General features: G+C 40.2%; 1 protein-coding gene across 1 annotated transcript in view; it reads right to left on the bottom strand.

The window, feature by feature from the left end:
- The window catches only part of LOC132828169 (transducin-like enhancer protein 4), a 206,342-nt gene that overhangs the window by 24,693 nt on the left and 157,506 nt on the right, over window positions 1-24,143 (bottom strand). The window contains exons 9-11 of the mRNA XM_060845101.1: window positions 8,009-8,128; window positions 6,865-6,918; window positions 636-788 (exon numbers count right to left, since the gene is read on the bottom strand). Of these exons, the coding sequence (XP_060701084.1) occupies window positions 636-788; window positions 6,865-6,918; window positions 8,009-8,128 (327 nt within the window). The remainder of the gene's footprint in view (window positions 1-635; window positions 789-6,864; window positions 6,919-8,008; window positions 8,129-24,143) is intronic.

Raw genomic sequence — 24,143 nt, 5'->3', positions numbered from 1 at the left:
CTACAGGGAGAGGCTGAACAGGGTTGGGGTTGTTTTCCCTGGAGCGGAGGAGTCTGAGGGGTGACCTTATAGAGGTTTACAAAATTATGAGGGGCATAGATAGGGTATATAGGCAAAGTCTTTTCCCTGGGGTCGGGGAGTCCACAACTAGAGGGCAAGGGTTTAGGGTGAGAGAGGAAAGATAAAAAAGAGACCTACGGGGCAACTTTTTCACACAGAAGGTGGTACATTTATGGAATGAGTTGCCAGAGGATGTGGTGGAGGCTGGTAAAATTGCAACATTTAAGAGGCATTTGGATAGGTATATGAATAAGAAGGGTTTGGAGGGATATGGCCTGGGTGCTGGCAGATGGGGCTAGATTGGGTTGGGATATCTGGTTGGCATGGACAGGTTGGACCAAAGGGTCTGTTTTGATGCTGTACATCTCTGTGACTCTATGACTCTAAAATTCACTCATAGTTATCCTGCTGAAAAATTATGATCACTAGATTTTGTCACTAGGTTCCATTTTCAATAGCAGTACTTAAAGACAATCTCCAGAGTAGGGGAAAGAGGACAGGAGTGAAAAATACTTTTACCGAACTAGCACTGAAAATTTCCATCTCAAGGGTTCACTTGTATTAACTATACTCACAAGACCAATTTCTTTGGACTTTGAGGAAGGAGTACTACTGGAGGAAGCAATAGAAGCTGGACTTATAGGTGCATCCTTTTTTAATAGGCGAGATTTATCCAAGCCATTTTCCCGTGGCGAGTGTGGTGGGCTACCTCGTGGTGAGGTGGGATCCTGAAAATAGGAACATAATTTTTAAATTAGTAGCATTACAAAGCAGGAACAAAAGACAAGGTTGTACTTACAAGCAACAAGTTATAATATAAACCACCCATATAACACCTTACTAAATAGACACAAACTTTGCAACAAATGTGAGGTAAAAACACATTAAATTGGTTAAGCTCCATGAATGAAAGTAAAAAATCCGTACTAAGAATTAATACAGAACTGTATTTAATTGCACAGCAGCACAATATCTGAAGAAAATATTGCACACATGCAACCATGAAATTCACTATACAAATTATAATAGCAAGGCAGGAGGGATTTTTTTAAAAATCCATTGCATTTAGAAGTGAGTAATACTGGAAATGTCATATTGATTTCTCCTTGATTGGCTGAATATTATATGCCCCACTTGGTGCATTTTCAATACGGGGCATGTAAAGTAGGTCATGAGACCAGCTAACTTCCAAAACAGAGGGGAGCGGGAAGAGAACAGCAGGTCAAACAGGATCGAAGGAGCCAGGAAGTCAATGTTTTGGGTCATGACCCTTCATTAGGGCTAGGGAGGAGGATGGGAGCTCAGAAAGAAATAGAGAGAGGGTGTGAGATGGGAAAGGGCATGTGGTTTAGTGATACATGGACGTGGGAAAGATAGGTGGGGTGGTGACAGGTGGATGCAGGATAGGGGATTATTGTGATTGGTCAGTGGGAAGGGTGGAGCAGATGGGGGAGAGGGAAGATAGACAGATTAGGTCAGGTCAAGAAGGCGGGGTGGAGAGGGAGGGCTGGATGTGGGTTGAAGTTGGGGGTGGGATGGTTTTGAAGCTGGTGAACTCTACGTTGAGGACACTGCGTCGTAAGCTCCCAATGCGAAATGTAAAGTGTTGTTCCTCCAATTTGTGTGTGGCCTCATTTTGTCAGTGGAGGAGGCTCAGAATAGACATGTTGCCAAGGGAGAGGGAGTGGGAATTGAAATGGCTGGCAACCGGAAGGTGGTGTTGATTGGAGCGTATAGAGTGCAGATGCTCCACAAACTAGTCCCCGAGTCTGCGCTTGGTCTCTGCAGTGTAGAACAGGCATCGGGAGCAAAGGATGCAATAGATCAGCTTAGAAGAGATGCAGGTGAATCTCTGCTAGATTTGGAATGATTGTTTGGGACCTCGGATGGAGGTGAGAGGGGAGGTGTAGGGGCAGGTGTTGCATTTCTTGCGATTGCAGGGAAAGGTCCGGATGTGAAGTTGGTGGGGAGTATGAAACTTACGAGGGAGTCACGGAGTGAACGGCTCCCTATGGAAAGCAGGTAGGGGTGGGGAAGGAAATCTCTTTTTGGTGATGGGCTCTGACTGCAGGTGGCGAAAAACAGTGGATGATACGTTGGATTTGGAGTTTGGTGGGGTGGTATGTGGGGACGGGGGAACTCTATCCTTATTGTAGTTGGGGGAGGGGATTTGAGGGCAGAGATGTGGGAAATGGAGGAGATGTGGTTGAGGGCATTATTAATCATGGGAGAGGGGAAATTGCGGTCCTTGAAATAGAAGGATATTAGGAATGTCTCCAAATAGAATTCTTCATCCTGGCAGCAGTTGCGGTAGAGGTGGAGGAATTGGAAGTATGAGATCACATATTTTTTAACTTCCTATTACCTATCCTCTTATTTCTGAGAGGCTCACACATGCTGGGTGCAAATGTCCATGTACCAAATATCTTCGGAGCAAGCAGCTGCTGAATTCACTAGGTACCCACACTTGCTTCCACTTAACATTTCTTTACACTTAGCTTGTTTGGCGAATTTGGTAAGATAGAAAGCCTGAACGTTAATGAGGCAAATGAGCCATCAACAAGATATTAATAAGTAATCATCATCATCAATAAGCAACCAGCTACTGCCTAGCAAAAATCTCAGCATGCCGCTTGCAAAAATCTTTAAAGATGGACCGAGATCTTTCTGATTTTGAGGTGGGCCTCACCAGATTTCTCGCCCAATTCTGCCACAAACCTCACTACGGACCATGTTGCTCAGACCTCTATAAGAATCTGTCTGATATAACTGTAGAATTTGATGAAATGCATTGAACACAGAACTACACAGTTGATCTTATGATGAAGGGAACTTCATTAATGAAGTATTTAAAGATCGTTAAACCAAAAATCATTTCACCGAAGAACCACAGTAGTCATGGTCTGTGGTTACAATGTTTTGACTCTACACTTCATCTGTTCAAGTCAAGGAATAAGATTCTAACCAGAGGAAAGTATTTCATTTATAACCTTCATTCGCCCCAGCTTTCCTCGAGCATTTTGTTGCCATGTTCAATTGGTGGTTGTCTTGACATTGAGGAAGCTGTTTTCATTTTACAAGTTTGACACTTGGATAAAGGTTGAAATCAAATGGTTTTGGCAGAAGCCAAACTGGTTGTAACTGAGTAGGTTATTAGTGAGGTTGTATTTTTGGTTGTCCATTGACTACTTCAACACTAAAGCAATGATTAGGTTTTTTTATGAGAATAGGAATGGCTAGGCCCCTACATTACCAAGCACATTCTAGTGTTGGCTAGAGAGGCAACTACCTCTGGTGCACACGTCTTAACCAGTTCAGCCAGTTTATTGGTAGGATTTTAAATTGCATTGCAATGATTAAGGAAGGTTGTCAATGAGCAATATTCCATTTATGTTTAATGACTGGAGACAAGGCCTGGTAATCCAGATGGCCGACTGAACACCAGGCCTGGTAATTCAGATGGCTGACTGGAGACAAGGCCTGGTAATCCAGATGGCTAACTGGAGTCAAGGCCTGGTAATTCAGATGGCTGACTGGAGACAAGGCCTGGTAATTCAGATGGCTAACTGGAGACAAAGCCTGGTAATCCAGATGGCTGACAGGCTAATATTTGGTTCAGAATAATGCCAATAATCTGGGTTTAATTCTTATTCCAGCTGAGGTCAACTTGGAACCCTCCCCCAAGAGTGGAACGCAATCGCAAAGCAACACTGGCAAAAACTAACAACAAGACAGCTCAGCATGAATTGCCAGCAGACCCTGAACTAATGGCTAATAGCGCACTTGTAGATGAATGAATGATGAATGAAACAGTCGTAGGATTAAATCTGCTTTGGCAAGAATCAAAACATTCTGGCTAAAACATCAATGCAAGCGGGAACATAATCTAGTTCATTATTGAGAGAGTTACGTTTCAGAAATGCTAAAAATCTGCTTTTTGGAAAAAAAATGTTAAATTGAGGCTTTATCTGCTTCACAATTATTTTTGTAATCAATTCTCATTCTTTGCCAACACTGAGTCACCTGAAGGGCTTATGCCCGAAACGTCGATTCTCCTGCTCCTCAGATGCCGCCTGACCTGCTGTGCTTTTCTAGCACCAGAACTTCCCCCTTAGTCCATACTTTTTAATAGTAACCCACAAGGAAAATCACAGCTCTGCAGATTAACAGCACTACTTGTTTCCAGCAATGTTGGCACTGTGTTCATGTATCCATGCCAATGCTTCCATCCTTCTGCAGGAGAAGATTATGCACAACAAGTGCTCCAGACCCACTCTGAGAAGCCAGTTGTTGAGCTGGCAGGAGAACAGGAGTGTATACTGGTGTTGAAGAGAAGTCTGGATCTTTGCAGGCGTTTATTGAGATAGCCTCCAATTTCTTCCTGTCAGTGCACATGAAACCTTGGGTTGAGATAGCAGCACACACTACTAACAAATCTTGTTGGAGAAACACAGCAAGTCTGGCAGCACTTGGTTGTTTTCTCTCAACACTTGACACTGGGCGTTTTTTTGGATTTCCAGCATCCGCAGTCCTTTGAGCTTATTTTCTTAACAAATATTTGCACTTTTCACTGCAGTCCTCCAGATCCCATATCCAAAAGAAAAGGTCTCAGCCCCTTGCCCCATGTCTATACATCATGTGAACTATATCTCTGCAGAGGAAAAGTTGCAAGCCTTGAAGGATGTACTGTCAAGGTGTTGTATCACAGTCTCCATTTGTGCAAAGACTTTCAGCTCCTCAAGCCCAGGGTCACATTCTGGTGGGCAACAAGCCCCTGCTGAGCATAACACAGCTGCACAGGCAGGCAGCAAAACATCTAGCAGAGGTGTCAGAGGTCAATAGCAGGTTGGAAACAGGGACTGAGTCGATGTCATGACTCCAGTATGAGAGCACATGTCTACCTTGACGGCAGATTCTGGAGTGAGTCAGGTCCAGCAGAATAATCAGTATCTGTCTGGAATGCATAGGAACTTCTACTTCATTTTTTGGAACATGGACGCATACACTTACTGACTAGGTAAGGGCAGAGGTCAGGGGGTTGTAAAGGGATCTTGACCTCTCTCAAGGCGCCCCATCTCCTCATAGGGTGACAGATGTGCCACTGCACAGATAGAATAGGAGCAGTATAGAGACTCCCATGGCACTTCAGAAAACTGAATGTCTGCCTCCCATCTATTAAATTTCCATGCCTGCCCTTCTAAATGCTCTTGATGGGACTGAAAGATTCCGCTCAGAGATTGAGAAGGGCAATGAAAATGACTAAGTTATTGGCATTGAAGGGATGATTGGCACGTAGGGATGATGGGTGAATGAGATTTGGTGCAGATAATGATGTGTGATGGCCTAGTGGTATTGTCATTGGATTCTTAATTCAGAAACCCAGGTAATGTTCTAGAGACCTGGGTTTGGGAAAAAAAGCCATCTGGTTCATTGATGTCCTTCAGGGAAGGAAACTGCCATCCTTAGTTGGTCTGGCCTACAAATCACTCCAAACCCAGAATAATATGATTGACTCATAACAGCCCCCTTGGATGGGCAATAAATGACCTAGCCAGCAGCACCCTCATCCCACAAATTAATAAAAAATCCATTCCAATATACTATCACAAACACACCCTTGGCAAAGGCAAATTCAGCAAAACAGATTTTTCTCATGTGCTATCTCCTTTCCAGTCCAGGTCAAAGAAATACTGAAAGAAACAATCTAGCAGCAAAGACAGAACTCAAACTTTTTGCTGCAGCAGAGAAAGCTATATCTATCAGCTCCAATGGCCAACTCCAAACCCTAACTGAAAACCAAATTAAAACTCAGGACTGTGTGAGCCTGACTCTATCCACTCATGCTACTTTTGTCTAATTTAGAAAAAAAAACACTCCAGGGAGCTCAAAGCTATTTACCAACTGCTTGTGAAGTAGACATTCCGCAACCACTGTGGCAACACCTCTCTGCAAGAGAAACAGTACAGAACAAATCTTTCTTAAAGGCATAGTACCATCACAATACAGGCATTAGAGTTTTCAATGAGCTCAAGCATACAGAGGGTACAAGTTGGAAGACCGGTTTAGAGACCCTTTGAATATTCAGATCTAAGAGGAAACAAAATAGTTAAGTTGAGGCAGGGGTGCAGTTGGGTGGTTTTTAATGAGTGGAAAATATAAATGATAGCTGCTCTGTTTCTTTTGTTGATCATGAACCATTTACAATAATATGAATACTACCCTGTTCACTTCTCCAGGAGAAAGGTTCCATGGAACATTTTCCTGATTCTAAAAATGTTATCAAGCCATTTCAGGATACTTATTTGACCTTATTTCCTTCAATCCTGGTCTGATGCTCTTCACAGATAATGTGTCACTTCTTGTATAAAGAATATTGATATCATTATATCTCAGATATGACCACTTCAGCCAGTATTCTAGCTTCATTTTGAATGATATTTTTATCTAGTCGTATATATCATATCTCTGTCCCCTAATCATTCCCTGGTATGCACGTTTACTTCATATTTGCAGATAAACACAAACAACACATATACATTTGTGTAGTGTTGTATCTAGTATTCAAAATTGCTTTGAAATGCAATAAAGCATTTCCAATAACCATATTTTCCATTATATTTAGAGGCATGTCACTTTTTTATTTTGATAGCCATTTAAATTAGATTTGAGAAGCTTAAAACAGTACTTGATGGAAAGAACAGTGAGCCAAGAAAAAGTAGTCCAATATAAACAGGAAGTCCACGTTAACTGTCAACATAAAACAAATGACTACATCCAACATTTTTAAAACAAACCACAACAAACCTCATTGGAGACATCCACCACCAAGTTATCATCACTCTTCTCTCCATCACTATCCTAAATATGAATACAAAGAAATAATACATAATCCTTTAAAATTGCCAATACATATTAACTCCAAATGTACTCAGACATGTGCTTAAATATATAGTAATGGAGGTAACAACCTAAGTATGGATAAAAGTTAATTACACATCAGTAGACATTTGAAAACAGTTAAATTAATGACATAGCAATCCCCATAATAGCCATGATGTTAGACTGCAATGATATAAAAACTGAAAGCTTTGAACTGAAGGTGCAGCTTAGATACTCGTCTTTTACTTTCATAGGATTCTTAACAGCCAGGAGACAGAAAGGCCCTTTATCTTGGGTGGAATGCAGTTGGGCAATCCCTATCCAGTCCTCAGTTCATATGGTCCAACACAGCAAGGCTGAAAAATGGGGGGGGGGAAAAATCACACCATTTACAGTGTGAAATGCTCCCCTGAGCTTAAGTTGAAACATGCTATGTTGTTGGGGAAGGAGCTTCACTCTGATCTGAATAAATTCAGCATATGTACAGAATAGGGTGAATATAAAAGATTACAGCAACCCAGTAAGAGGTGTTATATTTGGTATAGTAGGCACATCTGTGCTTATTTACCTTGCATCATAGCAGCCACCTTTTTGCCCTCTCACTGTTTTGGGAGAAAGACATTTCTAGATCAAATGCGCAACACCATAATATAAGAAGCATGTGACTCTCAGTTTAGTGTTCCTGATCTAATGTCTCTGAGGACTATACTGTTACACTCAGGAGGTAGCATAATTTAAGTGAGTTCTACATTTTCCTATGTCTGTTGGGACTAATGCTAATTCCTTTCTTCTTACATGAATTATTCAGCACTTTCAGAAAAACTCGTATTTTCAGAAAAGCAAATCTACTACGAGACAGTTTATTGAAACAATCATACTGTTAGGGAAAAAAAAACTTAAGCATTATTTTCTCCTTCTTCCTCAATGGGGTGATTGTTTTTAGAAGCTGAAAATCATAATTCATAAAAATACGAAACATAAAGACAAATAACTGAGAACAGATCCAAGATTTAATCAAAATTTGATTAGAAAAAGTCATGGCATTCCCATAATTTTGACTGTTACTCACATAACGATTTGCTAAGTCCTTATCATCAGTCTTCTGCTTCTTACTATCTGTGGAATAATCATTTGAGTTTCTGTGCTTCTCTGCAGTTCTGAAACTGGCTGATGGTGACACTGAAGAGCTCTGAAACGACAAATATCAGCCTGTATTGTATTCACTTTGAAAGAGGTATTAGTAAGAGATTAAAAAACAGTTAATGGAAAGATCTCAGTTATGCAAAGGACATCAGAAGTACAATTGTTGTCTCTGCTTAATTAGTGTAGTGGTCTAATGTTAAGTACTAAGTATTAAGTAATATTAGTATCACACCTTACATCTAGTATCAAATAATATTAAGACTAATTAGTAGTCTAGATTTAATAAAATCACAATAGCACAGAGCAAACTGATGTGGGTTGAAGATGCAGGCTGACAAGTCCCAGGTTCTGATGGACTTCATCCTAGTGTCGTAAAAGAGGTGGCTACTTAGGTAGAAAATGCTTTGACATTAATTTTCCAAAATTCAACGAACTCTCAGAAGGCTCCACTGGACTGAAAAGTAGCAAACATAACTCCTCTAACCATGACCGAGCCAGATAGCTTAACATTTATCTTGGAAAGGTTTCAGGAGTGATCATTACATGGATTGCTGCTACACACATAGAAAAACTCAAGATAGTCAGAAAGAGTCAGCATTCTTTTGTGAAACAGGAATCATGTTTAATCAACTTATCATATTTCTTTAAAAGAAAGAGTAACATGGGCTGTGGGTAAAGTGGAAGCTGTGGACATGCTACATTTGGATATCCAGAAGGACTTTGACAAGGTGCCACATAAAAGGTTACTGTACAAGTAGGTACACGTGGTGTTGACAGTCGAATGATAGCTGGTATAAAACAGATAATTTACATAAATAAGTCTTTATTTGATTAGCAGAAAATAGAGTCTTGCAAGTTTTTAATAATAATTTATATCAATAACTTGCATAAGAACAATGAAGACATGGTAGCTAAATTTGTAGATCAAACAAAGATTGATATGAAAGCCTATTCTAAGGAGGACATAGGGAAGTTGCAGACGGATATAAATAGGTTGAGTACATGGGACAAAATGTGACAGGAGTATAATGTGGGAAAATGTGAAGTTGCTCACACTGGCAGGAAGAATAAATAAGCATTACTTAAAAGAGAATGATTGCTGATTTCAAACTTACTGGAATTTAGGTGTTCTTGCACATGAATCACAGCAAGAAATTAAGAAGGTTAATGGAATGCTACCTTTATCAGAAGCACAGCAAGTAGCAAAAATGAGGTGAGGTAGCTCTGTTAATAAAGAATATGATCAGTAAATAGGAAGAAATTATCTTGGTTCAGGGAATCAATTTGGAAAGATAAGAAATACCAGTGAAAAATAGTAATTGGTAGGAGCCATTTGTAGTTTCCCACTGAATGTAGATTTCTCCAGCTTCCTCACTTCCCCTCCCCCCACTTATCTCAGTCCCAACCCCCGGATTCAGCACCGCCCTCTTGACCTGCAATCTTCTTCCCGACCTCTCCGCCCCCACCCCCAATCCGGCCTATCACCCTCACATCCTTCCATCTATCGCATTCCCAGCGCCCCTCCCCCAAATTCCTTTCCCCCATCCCTTATCTCAGCCCACTTGGCACACCAGCCTCATTCCTGAAGAAGGGCTTATGCCCGAAACGTCGATTCTCTTGCTCCTCGGTTGCTGCCTGGCCTGCTGTGCTTTTCCAGCACTAATTAAGGAATAGTTTATTTTACAAGTAGTAATGCGTAATGGAACAGGATTAACTTATGACTGCCTCCAAAAAGCTTCCTTTAGATCAGGGTAAACATGAAATGACAGAATTTCACATTCAATTTGAAGGTGAGAAACTTGGGTCTGAAACAAGTGTGTCCAACTTCCCAAGTAAAATATTTAGAAGGGTATGAAGACAGAGTTAGCTGAAATATAAGTGAAATATCAGTTATATGGTAAGATTGTAGAGAAGTTGTGGCAGATAATTAAGGAAATAGAGTCATAGAGATGTACAGCATGGAAACAGACCCTTCGGTCCAACCTGTCAATTCCAACCAGATACCCCAACCCAATCTAGTCCCAATCTTGCTAATTATATATTCTATTGAGAAATAAAGATTGTAATGATTAGGTGTAATTTTAATATGCTACCACATTGAAAGAAAAGGTATACATTGCTGCAAAGATTAGTGGCAGCCACAAGACTGCAAACTTGAGAAAAGGAACAAAAGATGACTAAATTAATATTAAAGGGGGAGAAATTGGAGAGCATAAAATAAAATTTCTTAGTCAGTGAAACATTTTACAAGCATATATCAGAGAAAAGCATAACTAAATTAAGCATTGGTTTCCTTAGAGGGTGAGACTGCAGAATTGATAAGGACAAACAAGGATACGGCAGAGGCTTTGAACAAGTATTTTTATCTGTTGACATAACAGAAGACACAAAAAAAGCATCTCAAGTATAGTAGAAAAGCAGGGTCAAAAGTGAGGGAGGAATTTGGAACAAGCAGCATCACTAGAAAATAGTGCCCTTGAAGGTCTGTATTCTAGGGTCTTAAAAGAACTGGCTGCAGAGGCAGTCAATTTACTGGTTGTAATCTTCCTGCATTCCCTACATTCTCAAAAGGTTCTACTGTATTACAAAAATGTAAATGACATTATTCAAAAAAGGAGGGTGACAAAACACAGGAGGCTCTGTGCTACTCACTTTAAAAGCTGTCACTGGGAAAACGCTTGGATCGCTTAAGTATGTACAGGAGCACATTTAGGAAAGCATAATGTCAGAAAGGGGAGTCAACAGAGTTCTGGGAAAGAAAAATAGTGTTTGACAAAATTTATTGAGTTCTTTGAGGATGCATAAGCAGGGACAGAAAAGGGGAATCAGTCAATGCAATGTATTTAGATCTTAAAAAAAGATCAGCTGCCACATAAAAGGTTTCTGTACAAGAGCTCCTTGTGTTGGGAGTAATATTATATTAGACTGGAGGATTGAGTAACAGGAAATGAGAGTATTGGGTTCAACGGGATATTTTCAGGTTAGCAAATTGGATCTAAATGGGGCCTCAAGTGTTTACTTTTTTTTTATTATTAATTTTGTGGGATGTGGGTGTCACTGGCTGGCCAGCATTTATTGCCCGTCCCTAGTTGCCCTTGAGAAGGTGGTGCTGAGCTGCTTTTTTGTTGAACTGCCGCAGTCCACCTGTTTTGGTTGGCCTACAATGCTGTTAGGGAGAGAATTCCATGATTTTGACCCAGAGACAGTGAAGCAATGGCAATACATTTCAAATATATTTTAGTGTGGTGAGTGGCTTGAGAAGGACTTGAAGGTGGTGGTGTTTCCATGTATCTGTTGTTCTTGTCCTTCTAGATGGAAGTGGTTAGAACATAGAACATAGTAAAATACAGCACAGAACAGGCCCTTTGGCCAATGATGGTGTGCTGAGGGTTAATCCTAATGTGCTCCAGTTTCTTCCCACAGTCCAAACATGTGCAGGTTAAGTGGATTGGCCATGCTAAATTGCTCACAGCATTCAGGGATCTGCAGATTAGGTGTATTAGCCATGGGAAATGCAGGCTTATGGAGTAGGGTAGGGGAACTGGATCTAGGTGGGATGCTCATCACAGTGTCGTTGCGGACTTGATGGGCCAAATAGCTTGCTTTCACTCTGCAGGGATTCTATGATTCAAGCAGGCTGCTTTGGCCTGGATGGAGTCAAGGTTCTTGAGTAATATTGCAGCTGCACCCATCCAAACAAGTGGGAAGTATTCCATCACACTCCTGACTTCCGACTTGTGCCTTGTGGACAGACTTTGGGGAGTCAGGACATGAGTTCATCGCAGCAGTATTCCTTGCCTCTGACCTGTTCTTGTCATCACTGTGTTTATGTGGTGAGTCCAGTTAAGGTTCTACATGAGTGACTTAGATTAAGGAATTTAATGTGTTGTAGCAAAATTTGCCTGATGAAATAAAGATTGGTTGGAAAACAAATTATGAGGAGGATACAAAAACAATCTGTATGGAGATAAAAGTGGGACATGTGGGGTCAAACAAAAAAAGGCGGGTGGGATATAATGTGGAAAAATGAGAGCTGGTCCACTTTGACAGAGAAAGTAGACTAGCAAAATATTTAAATAGGGAGAGACTGCAGAATGCTGCCATACAGAGGGATCTGGATATCCATGTGGATGAATCACAAAAATATTTGCATGCAGGTATAACAAGCAATTAGGAAGCAAATCAAATGTTGTCCTTCGCTGCAGGCAGGATGGAGTATAAAAGTAGAAAATATCTATTACAGCTATACAAGGTATTGGTGACACCTACAGAATTTTCAGTCTTGATCTCCTTAATTAAGACGAGACACTCTTGCATTTAAAACAGTTCAGAGAATGTTCCATAGGGACAATCCTCAGATGGAGAGGATTATTTTATCAGGAAAGATTGAGCAGGTTAGTCCAATACTCATTGCAGTTTAAAAAAATGCGAAGAGATCTTGTTAAAACATATGAGTTTTTTAAGATTCTGAGGTGGTTTCACTTGACTGATGTAGATAGGCTATTGCTCTCATGCAAATGGGTTGGAGGGGAAGTGTAGTGAGATCTAGAACTAGGGATCACTTTTTAAAAGTAAGTGGTTTCTCATTTAAGATTAGGAGGAATTTCTTCTCTGAAAGGAGCATTAGACTTTGGAATTGTTCCACATGTGGTGGTTAAGGCTGGTTCATTTCATATATTAAATGCTGAGGAACAAGGCTTTGATCAACAAGGGAGTCAATGGGGGACAGGTAAGAAATTGAATTAAGGTCATAATCAGATCAGCCACGATTTTTTTCAATAGTACAGGAGGCTTGATGGACTAGATTAACCACTGTTACTCTTATTTCTGATGATCTCTTTAAATTCCTCCAGTCTTACAATCCCAAATTCAATCTCCCATTGTCCGTGGCTCATTTTGGAAATTATGACCACCTTCCCACAACTCCATTGCCTCACTATTGGCAGCCAAGTCTTCTGCTTGTAGAGGTGCACACAACCAAAAATTCAATCACTAAACACCTTCGAACCTTCTTCAAAGATTGCATTGCAACCTGCCTCTGTGACTGAGCTTTTGGTCACACTTTTGTTAGGCAATTTGTTTCCACGGTCTTTTTTCTTAGAAAGAAAGATATATTTTTGTGAAAATTGCTTTTCTCAAAGGTGCTCTTTAAATATAAGGGCCTATTGCTTTAAAAAATGTCCAGCAGCAAAATCCAAAGCATATAAATAATGATACATGAGGAAAAGCCATGCTATTCTATTCTTATTTTGTCATTCAGAACATTTGATATGGCTATTCTTTCCACACAGTACAGAATCTATTCAGTTGGTCTTCAAACAACAGGAACATTGGAATTTCTTATTAAATTTAAATTCCAAGACAAATGCGACCATGAAATTGGAGGAGTTTTGAAAAATATTTAAACTTTGACAGTCGTATTGAAGGCAATGAGTCAAGCATCGAGCAGTTGAGAAGTTATTTGCAGTATAAAACAAATTAATGTTTTGAATTTGAATATTGTATACCTAGATTGTACAAATTATTGGAGTAAACCTGATATTCAAATTACTTTGGTTTTATTTCTACGCCAAAAACATAACGCATGCAAATCTACAACAGTTTGCTGAGAGGTGCGAGGGAGGAGCGAAGGACTTCTGGGAAGGTTTTAAGTGGGCGAGATTGGAATACTTTCTGGGGAAGGTGGGACCTGTACATGAAGGACGGGTTGCACCTGAACTGGAGGGACACAAATGTCCTGGATGATCGTGTGATTTGGGAGAGTTTAAATTGGTTTGGCAGGGGGATGGGAATAAGAGCCACATGTCTGAGAGGGGGATCAGTTGAAGACGGGGCAGTGACAGGATATATTGAATCTATCAGGAAGGTTTCTCATGCGATGAAACAAAGGGACCAGTTAAAGTGTGTCTGCTTTAATGCAAGGAGTGTCCGAAATAAGAGTGACGAACTTAGAGCATGGATCAGTATTTGGGGCTACGATGTTGTGGCCATAATGGAGACGTGGGTTTCACAGGGGCAGGAATGGTTGCTTGATGCTCCAAGGTTTAGAAAGTTTGAAAAAAAGGGAGGGTGGAAAAAGAGGAGGGGGTGTAGCATTGCAAATCAGAGAGTGCATTGCAGCTACAGAAATGAAGGTTGTTGAGGAAGGTTTGTCTACTGAGTCAATATGGGTGGAAGTTAGGAACAGCAAGGGAACAGCCACCACATTGGGGTTTTTTGACAGACCAATTAATAGCAGGAGAGAGATTGAAGAACTCATGGCGGGCAGATTCTGGAAAAATGCAGAAGTAGCAGGGTTGTTGTTTTGGATGATTTCAACTTTCCCAATATCAGCTGGAACTTCCTAAGTGCAGATGGTTTAGATGGAGCTGTTTTTGTCAGGTGGGTTCAGAGGGTTTCCTTACTCAGTATGTGGACATACCGACAAAGGGAGAGGCCATTTTGGATTTGGTACTCAGCAGCGAGCCAGGACAGGTGTCAGATCTCGTGGTCACAACTGCCTCACATTTAGCATAGCCTTGGAGAATGAAAGTAGCAGTTACCGAAGGATATTTAATTGGGGAAAAGGAAATTATGACGCTATCAGACAGGATTTGGGAAGTACAGACTGGGAGCAATTGTTCCACAGAAAGGGGACGGCAGATATGTGGAGACTATTTAAGGAGCAGTTGTTGTGAGTGATGCATGAATTTGTTCCTCTGAGACAGGTAAGAATGGATAAGATTAAGGAACCTTGGATAACGGCAGCAGAGGAACTTCTCGTCAAAAGGAAGAAGGCAGTTTACGTAAGGTGGAGGAAGCAAGGATCTAGCATAGCTTTAGAAGATTATAGGCTTGCTAGAAAGGAGACTAGAAATGGACTGAGGAGAGCCAGGAGGGGAACAAAAAAGGCAAGACGGATTAAGGAGAACCCAAAGGCATTTTACTCATACATGAGGAATAAGAGAATGATCAGGGAGAAGATAGGGCCAATTAGGGATAGCGGAGGGAACTTGTGCATGGAATCTGAGCAGATTGGGGAAGCCCTAAATGTGTTTTTTGCTTCGGTTTTCACTAAGGAAAGGGAACTTGTAGTAAATTAAAACTATGAGGAGCTGGGATACAGTCTTGACCAGATCAAGATTGATGAAGTTGATGTGCAAGAAATTTTGGAAAATTGATTGATAAGTTCTCAGGGCCAGACCAGATTTATCCTAGGCTGTTCCAGAAAGCAAGAAAGGAGGTTGCTAAGCCGCTGGCAAGGATATTTGCCTCCTCACTCTCCACGGGAGGATTGGAAGGAGGCGAATGTTGCTCCTCTTTTCAAGAAGGGTAATAGGGAACTCCCTGGCAATTACAGACCAGTCAGTCTTACATCTGTGGTCAGCAAAGTTTTGGAAAGAGTTTTGAGGGATAGGCTTTATGACTATTTGGCAAAGCATAGTATGATTAAAGGCAGTCAGCATGGCTTTGTGAGGAGCAGGTCATGCCTCACAAATCTTATTGAGTTCTTTGAGGAGGTGACAAGACAGGTCGATGAAGATCGAGAGTGGATGTGGTGCATATGGACTTCAGCAAGGCATTTGATAAGGTTCCCCACGGTAGGCTCATTCATAAAGTTAGGAAGTATGGGATATAGGGAGATTTGGCTATCTGGATTTAGAATTGGCTGCCTGATAGAAGGCAGAGAGTGGTTGTAGATGGTAAGTATTCTGCCTGGAGGTCAGTGTTGAGTGGGGTCCCGCAGGCTCTGTTCTTGGGTCTCTGCTCTTTGTAGTTTTTATAAATTACTTGGATGAGGAGGTTGAGGTGTGGGTTAGTAAATTTACAGATGACACAAAGGTTGGAGGCGACGTCGATAGTATAGAGGGCTATTGCAGGCTGCAGTGCGACATAGAAAGAATGCAGAGCAGCGCTGAGAAATGGCAGATGGAGTTCAACCTGGATAAATGCGAAGTGATGCATTTTGGAAGGTTGAACTCGAACGCCGAATATAGGATTAAAGACAGGATTCTTGGCAGTGTGGAGGCACAGAGGGATGTGTGTGCAAGTATATAGGTCCCTCAAAGTGGCCACCCAAGGTTGTTAAGAAAGCATATGGTGTTTTGGCTTTCATTAACAGGGTTTAAGAGCCACAAGGTTTTGCTACAGCTCCACAAGTCCCTGGTGAGACCACACTTGGAATATTGTATCCAGTTCTGGTCACCCTACTATAGGAAAGATACAGAGGCTTTGGAGAGGCTGCAAAGAAGGTTTACCAGGATGTTGCCTGGACTGGAGGGCTTGCCTTATGAAGAAAGGTTAAATAAGCTCAGACTTTTCTCTCTGGAGAGAAGGAGGAAGAGACGAGACCTAATCGAGGTGTACAAGATAATGACTGGAATAGATAGAGCCAATAGCCAGAGACTTTTCCCCAGGGCAGGATTGACTGGTACGAGGAGTCATAGTTTGAAGATATTTGGAGGAAGGTATAAAGGAGACGTCAGAGGTAGGTTCTTCACGCAGAGATTGTGAATGCATGGAATGCGTTGCCAGCTGTGGTGGTGGAAGCAGAGTCATTAGGGACATTTAAGCGATTGCTGGACATGCACATGAATAGCAGTGAGTTGAGGGGTGTGTAGGTTAAGTTACTATATTTTACATTAGGATTAACCTCGGCACAACTTCATGGGCCAAAGGGCCTGTTCTGTGCTGTATTTTTCTATGACTTCTATGAGTTCATTAACTTTCAAGTGCTGATTGTTTGCAATACACAACCAGACAGAAAATGAATGACTTGCAAGCAATATGTCACTAACCTGCATTAAGATATAGAAACTAACATTATTTTTTTCTATCAGCAAGCTTGAGTTATGTCAATGTTTTGTAACACTGTCCATTAACATTCACAAAAAATCTCAATTTAATTTTCCTGCAATTGATATTCAAACTCCTGAATTGTGCAAGGATGAAAGTAAAAATCACTGCCACAGTGCCATGCTAAATCGAGAAAAGGAAGAGACTAATTTGGTTTTTGTTAATTTAGTTTATGACAGGAACAGCATTACTTCACCTGGACCCTTTCCTTTAGCTGCAGTGTTTTCAGAGATACAAAACTGCTTTCAACCACGAAACATAAAAGAAAATATCCTGAATAGCTCAACAGATATGCTTCATAATTTTGTGTTTAGTTTTCACGTCAAAAAATTCTACTAGCTCAAGATTTATCCTGACCTTTTGACCTTTCCTTTGTTCTCATTTGTACGTAACAACAACTTCACAAAATAAAGAACTATTTTAAACACAGGTTAATGTCCAACACTGAACACCCACAATTATCTGTCCAGCTGTCGATACATGTTTAGCCTGTACTTGATGAGAACACTGTCAATAGAAAGCAGAAACCCAATAGTAGGTCAAAACTGTCAGCACAAAACCTTTTCAACAGGAAATGTAGCATTCAGTGTCTGTTGCTTCAGTAAACATACAGGACAATTTAGTCATACAGTGTGTTTGTTCAGTGGTTTGCGTTCTTTGATCCATGAAGCAATGCCTTCTTAAAATATTTCCTGTGGCCTGACTGCTTAAACTGAATACTGATGGACTATATAATGTGGGTTTCTTGCCACCAAGGCAGAGGAGGAGCACAAAAATAGGCTTATGCCTTTCATTTTATTTTTACCATCAACAGCATCTGAATAATAAAGCATTCATTACTTGAAATTATTTTTAACTGTAATTTATTTAGCAAAGACTGCTAATAAAGTTATTTGAAAATAATCAAAAGAGTATTTTTAAGAGACAAAGAGGTTGAAAGAAAACAACTTCATAAAATTAATTAATATATGGACACTAACATCTAAAGTATATTAATAGCTGGATTTTGTAGTTAGCAACAAAGGCATGCACAGATTACCTTTACAGAAGTTGCCCACAAAGACCTATTGATTTTTATGATGTAGACTTTGTCTTTTCTAACAAGTTTAAATGTAGCACCAAGTCAAAGGATTCTCCAGATATGGAGCTGCAGGGTGAGTAAACAATCCACACTGAAGTATTCTCACAAATAGCAATTGGGGTGTTTTAAATTTTCTGATAGCAAAATAAATGATTATGATTGGATTATGGATAAAAAATATTGAAATACCAACAAACAAAGTAGTCACCAGGCTGGTAATCCGGAAGTTCAGATTAATGCTCTAGAATTAAGACAATATATGGTATACTTGCCTTTAATAGCCGAGACAGAGTTTAAGAGCAGGGAGATGATGGTGGAAAGGTTTAAAATGTTGGCCAGGCCACAGATAGAGTATTGTGTACATTTCTAAAATCCACATTACACGAGAGATCTGATGGCATTGGAGAGGGTGCTGAGGAGATTTACCAGGATGCTGCCTGAGCTGGAGAGATTTATTATGAAGAGAGCTTTGATAGACTGGGGGTTGTTTTCCTTGGGGCAGAGGAGATTGAGTGGGATATGTTTAAGACTGATAAAAGTTTGAAGGGCATAGTTTGAGTAAACAGTAGGAACCTTTCCCCTTGGCGGAGGGATCAATGACCAGAGGAATAGATTTAAGGTAAGGAGCAGGAGGTTTAGAGGGGAATTCCTTTTTCACTCAGAGTGGTGGAACACATTGCCTATCAGCATGGTAATGGCAGAAACCCTCATAGCATTTAAGTAGCATTTAGATATGTGTTTGAAATACCATGACATACAAGGCTATGGCCCAAGTGCCGAAAAATGGGATCAGAATTACTTGGGTGGCCAGAACAGATTCGATGTGCTAAAGGGCCTCTTTATGTGCTGTAGACATCTATGATTGTGACTCCATAATCCTCTTTAGACTGTCTCCAATAAAAATATACATTCCTTATATAAAAGGGCGTAAAACTGCAGGATTCCAGTAGTGGTCCAACTAGTGCTTTGCACGGGTTTAGCAAAAGCTGCCTACTTCTATATTCCATTCTTTTTGAAATAAAGGCCAATGTTTGATTTACCTTCCCTACTTGTTACCTCCTCAAAGAGCTCCATTAAATTTGTCAAGCACAGTTTCCCCTTCATGAAGGTGTGCTGACTCTGCTTAATCATATTATGTATATCTAAATGCTCTGCTATTACATTCCTAATAATAGATTTGAACATTCTGCCCAATAACAGATGTTAAGCTAACTGGCCTCTAGCTTCCTGTTGTCTACTTTGCTTTTCAAACAGAGGTGTTGCATTGGCAGTTTTCAAATCTTCTGGAACACTTCCAGAATCTAAGGATTCATGCAAGATTAATACCAGTGCATTCACTATCTCAGTAGCCACTTTTGATAATATCCTAGGATGCAGCCCATCAAGTTTAGGGGAACTATCAGTCTCTAGCCCTAAAAGGTACCCTATCACGTTTTCTTTGGTGATAGTTATTGTGCTTATTCCTGTCCTCCTTTTGTCCCTTGATTATTAAGTAATTTTGGAATGCAATTAGTGTCTTCTACTGTGAAATGCTGATGCTGCTCATTGGAGATGTTGCAATTCTATCAATCGACCATCCCAGTAAGTGCAATGCTTGCATACAAGAGAAGCTCAAGAGTGAGCGGGATGATACTGAAAATAACGGCATAATCTTGTCAACATACATACTGTGTGGTTCTGTTACATGAGTAAATATATGAGTGAAACCTTCTCTAAAAAGATGCCTGTATAAAACTGCAACAGGAGAGGAACTGAATCCCAAATACACAGGAACTAAATTATTCTCCAAGCTAGTGCCAAACATGAATATTGTTCAGTTCGCTCAGCAAACGAATCTCAGGAAATAGCTATGCTCAGAACATGGCATGGATGACATTGCTTCCAGACAGCAAGTTTTGCTCTGTCAGTCAAGATTTGCTCCAGCAACATTTGCACAGAATTACAGATAATATTCCTGTATGCGAATGTTTTGCCGATGACATTGAGGTCATGCATAAAACTAGAGAAATTCACAGGGAAATCTACACTTGCTAATAGCAGCATCTCGTCATGAAAGACACATCTTCAACAGCAATTAGAATAAGCTGAACGTAGGTCAGATCAACTTTTTTGGTTTTATCTATGCATGTTATGCAGTCTTTCCTGACCAGGCAAATTGCAGGTGCAGATCACATGTCTACTCACCAAGACAAAGAAAATTTACAGAGAGCTCAGATTTATTACCTTCTTCATATCATACACACCAAATTTGGCAAGCATCAGCAGTTGGAGATCTCTTAAGGGGGCATACAATTTGCATAACAGGAGGATCAACATATCTCTCCAGGTGCTCCGGTTTCCTCCCACAGTCCAAAGATATGCAGGTCAGGTGAATTGGCCATTCCAAATTGCCCATAGTGTGAAGTGCAATAGTCAGAGGGAAATAGGTCTGGATGCATTAATCTTCGGAGAGGCAGTGTGGACTTGTTGGGCTGAAGGGCCTGTTTCCTCACTGTAGGGAATCTAATCTAATCCAATCTAATCCAAAAATTACTTACTATTCACTATCTCACAATTCCACAATTATTTTATTAATAAACATTTCACCATTGAAAGCAATCACAAACCATTTGAAAAATATTGGCATAAACCACTGACACTGCCTAGATTGCAACAAATTCCAGTAAAAATAATTATGCCAATATGGCTTACAGTTACCAGCAGAGATCATATTTGGAAAGCAAATTAAGACTACTCTGCCATGCCATACTATGTCCAAGTTCTCGCACATAAATACAAATTTAAATGAAAAACCAGGAAGAATGGAGATTGTGCATGACTTACTTGCAGATGCGGAAGTGCCTAATCTGTATTAAGGACTGAAGGTCAGAGTCACACATCCTATATAGGAAATATAATTGCTTGCAAAGGTAGTTGACATGTGCAGTGAGCCAAGATCCTACAAAGTCATGACATTGAATGGAGCAACATAAAGGAAAAACAAAAGCCAACTCAGGGAAGTATACAATACAAAAGACACACAAAATAAGGTTGGACAATAAAAATGTGGGAAGACCGTCAAGACAGCAACATACTAACATGTGAAGACTCCAGTACGTCTCTTGAGTCAAGAATGGTTAAGTGTGAAGTCTAAATCTCTGGAAGGTCATACTATTACAAGATCCAGAAAGATTATCAAACCACTTATACATTACATGTTTAGACTCAACCGCTTAAATTTTCAAACTCTAACTTCTGTGGAAATAGCTTTGCAACAACCATATTGTATTATTTTCTGAGTGCATGTAAGTACATCTTGGAAAAATGGGGACTTCTTTAAGGGCGATGTTGCCTTAAGATATGCTAATGAGCCAAGGACCAGGATTTAAGCCACATTACCAACTGCCATGAGTAGTTCTGGCTGAAGCAAGCTAGGACTTGGTGTGCACAGTTATCTGCAACTGCAAGTTGTGATCTAACCTCTCACCTTTACAAGTAAGCTGAATCAACACCACTCAATCTGTGTTACTGAGAACAGAAAACATAGCAGCCACTCATTGGTTGATGAATCAGTTTTCCTTAGTCAAAAAACACATCCTGAGAAAGAGAACAGGAACTAGATCACCACAGGAAATGACATCACCAACCCAAGAAAACCTAAACACATAAATAGAAAGCAGGCCATGTCACCAATGCTTCATCTGGAGGCTCACTGATGATGTTGCCTAGTATGGTGACAAAATGTCTGAAAACAAACCTCCCAGCTCAGTGAGCATACCCACATCCAGAACCTCAACCTGAGCTACAAATTTTCTTAAAACTTGCTAACTATTTGAGATTCTTCAGATACTGAAGAATCCATGCTCAAATCCAGCAAGATCTGGACGATAGACTTGGGCTTGTAAGTGGAAAATAACATTAATGTCGCACAGTACCAGGCAATGACCATGTTCAACAATGTAAACTTAAAATGGTGGAAAAAAACTCAACAGGTCTGGCAGCATCCGTGGACCGAAATCAAAGTTAATGTTTCGAGTCCTGGGGAGAATATTCCGAGTAGGGCATTTTTCTGACATGCTACCCACTAGAATTAAATCAGCCACAGGTGCATACATGGCAATTTGGGCCATGTTCCCCATTTTTTAACATTTTCAACTTTTTCCAGCCTGTCACTCAGAGTGGGTGGGGAGGATTATTATCTAGGTCCATGAGTACACAGATTTTGTGCATTAGAAGGAAGTTAGCAGAATAGGAAAGTTTAAACAAACAGTCTCTCATCCACATCTTGGCTGAACTGTAATGTGCAGGAGCATTGAGTACAGGCAAGGGAATTATAATCTAGGAAAACTGACAGCACATCGGAAAGTCAGCCATCAGCATATTTAAAGTGCCCTAATGTTACCTAACCTGCAAACTAACTATCAGGATGGGTAAACTAGGATTTTTATAGCAAAACTATTCACTTTAAACACATTTGGTTTTGATAACAAATAATATTAAATTAAACTAATGTTTTATTTTCAAGTCACAGACCCATAATCTGCTTCAGATTGCAACAATAGTTTTAAGAAAAATCACCATGTAAAATAAAGGCTTAACTGAATTGCAATAATTCCTTGCTGAGGCCCAATAACCTGTAATTAGGACAGCCTGTCCTAAGTTTCCAACCTTACACCTCATCTTAAATCAAACTACCAGCCCTCAATTATATGTCTCACTGTATACCTGCACAGAAAATTATCACTTAATTATACTGAAATGTGCACCACTGAAAACTATTCGCAATTGTCAGTTGAGAACAGTTGGCATTGATTGAAGACAGCCTGACGAGATCATAATACGCTGTGACATTGTACAGTCCACTCTATCAAATATCATTGATCTTATGGTACAAATTCAGGGGTCATCTTTGCAATATGCATAAAGATTTTGTTCAGTAGATATCCAAGTTAAATAAAATGCAATTCACTATCAAATTCTGAGCCATCCAATGAATTCATACTCTTACAGCCAAAGCAACATGCTAAGAAAGTGTAGTGATTAGTGATTTGCGTACTTCACCATGCGCAACAGCTTGTTACATGTTCTATTACAATATCTGAGAATTTTGGTGTAAATAATTGGCTTGCAGAACTGTATTTATGTAGATGGATCATTTCTGAGACTGGACTCCCTGTTAAAATGAGTATGAAATGACCAGACCAGAAACTCGCAGAGCAAGTGCAAGCAATTTTGAATATAGTAAATAGGTTCAAAACAATTACAGTATTATAATGTGTACACTAAGAAGAATGTGCACAAGATGAACAGATTATGAAATTTAAGCTTTGGAGAATGACTGTTTTGTAAAGAAAATAATTTCACACATTTCAGTTTCAATTACAATCTTAATAACTCACATTTTTACCTGACACCAAGAGATTGGAATCAAGAGGAACAGACTATACCAAAGGCAGTAGGGAAGATTGGGGATAACTACTCATATCTGTAACAAGTGTCTGATAAATCAGGTATACCTTCTAAAAACATGGAACTCAAATACAGATCTGTGGTGTATGACAATAGCGGCATAAATTGAGGATTGACTGTTAAACACAACGATACGAAGATCCTTTGTGAGAAAAATTATTTATTCCAATGTTCACCCTTCTTTTAAAAGCATCCTGGGTTATAGTTTCAAGGTAGTGAATTCAAGAGTAAATGGCTGAAGGGTTTTTTTCTTTCTGTAGTAGCTTGGAAAGTGATGACCAAACAACCATTCTGTAGCTTAATATAAACCTTCCAGGAGTGAAGAACACTGGCAAGTATCCACAGCTGGGAGCCCGGCCTGATACCCTCTCCCTCAATCCCGCCGTGATCCAAGACACACTTCAGATTTGCACTTTCCAGCTTTTGCTCAAACACTTGCATGCACACATATTCTCTGTCTCATCCAGATTCAGTATTAGTGGGATCAATGTTCCATTTTGGACTCCAAAGCTACAATTTCCCTGCTGTGATGAGTAACTCTAAACTTTGCAAACCCAACCTTTAAAAATGATTGCCCTCACTTCTAATTTTTGGTCTGGGATGAGCTGGAATGGGAATCAGGTCAGGCAACCTACGAAGAGCCTAACAGACTGCCAGGTCCCCATGCAGGTTTGGTGGAAAGCCTATCAATAAGCTC

This window comes from Hemiscyllium ocellatum, chromosome 2 (genome assembly GCF_020745735.1).
Source record: "Hemiscyllium ocellatum isolate sHemOce1 chromosome 2, sHemOce1.pat.X.cur, whole genome shotgun sequence".
In the NCBI taxonomy this organism is placed as follows: domain Eukaryota; kingdom Metazoa; phylum Chordata; class Chondrichthyes; order Orectolobiformes; family Hemiscylliidae; genus Hemiscyllium; species Hemiscyllium ocellatum.
This window is presented reverse-complemented; position numbering and strand designations above follow the sequence as displayed.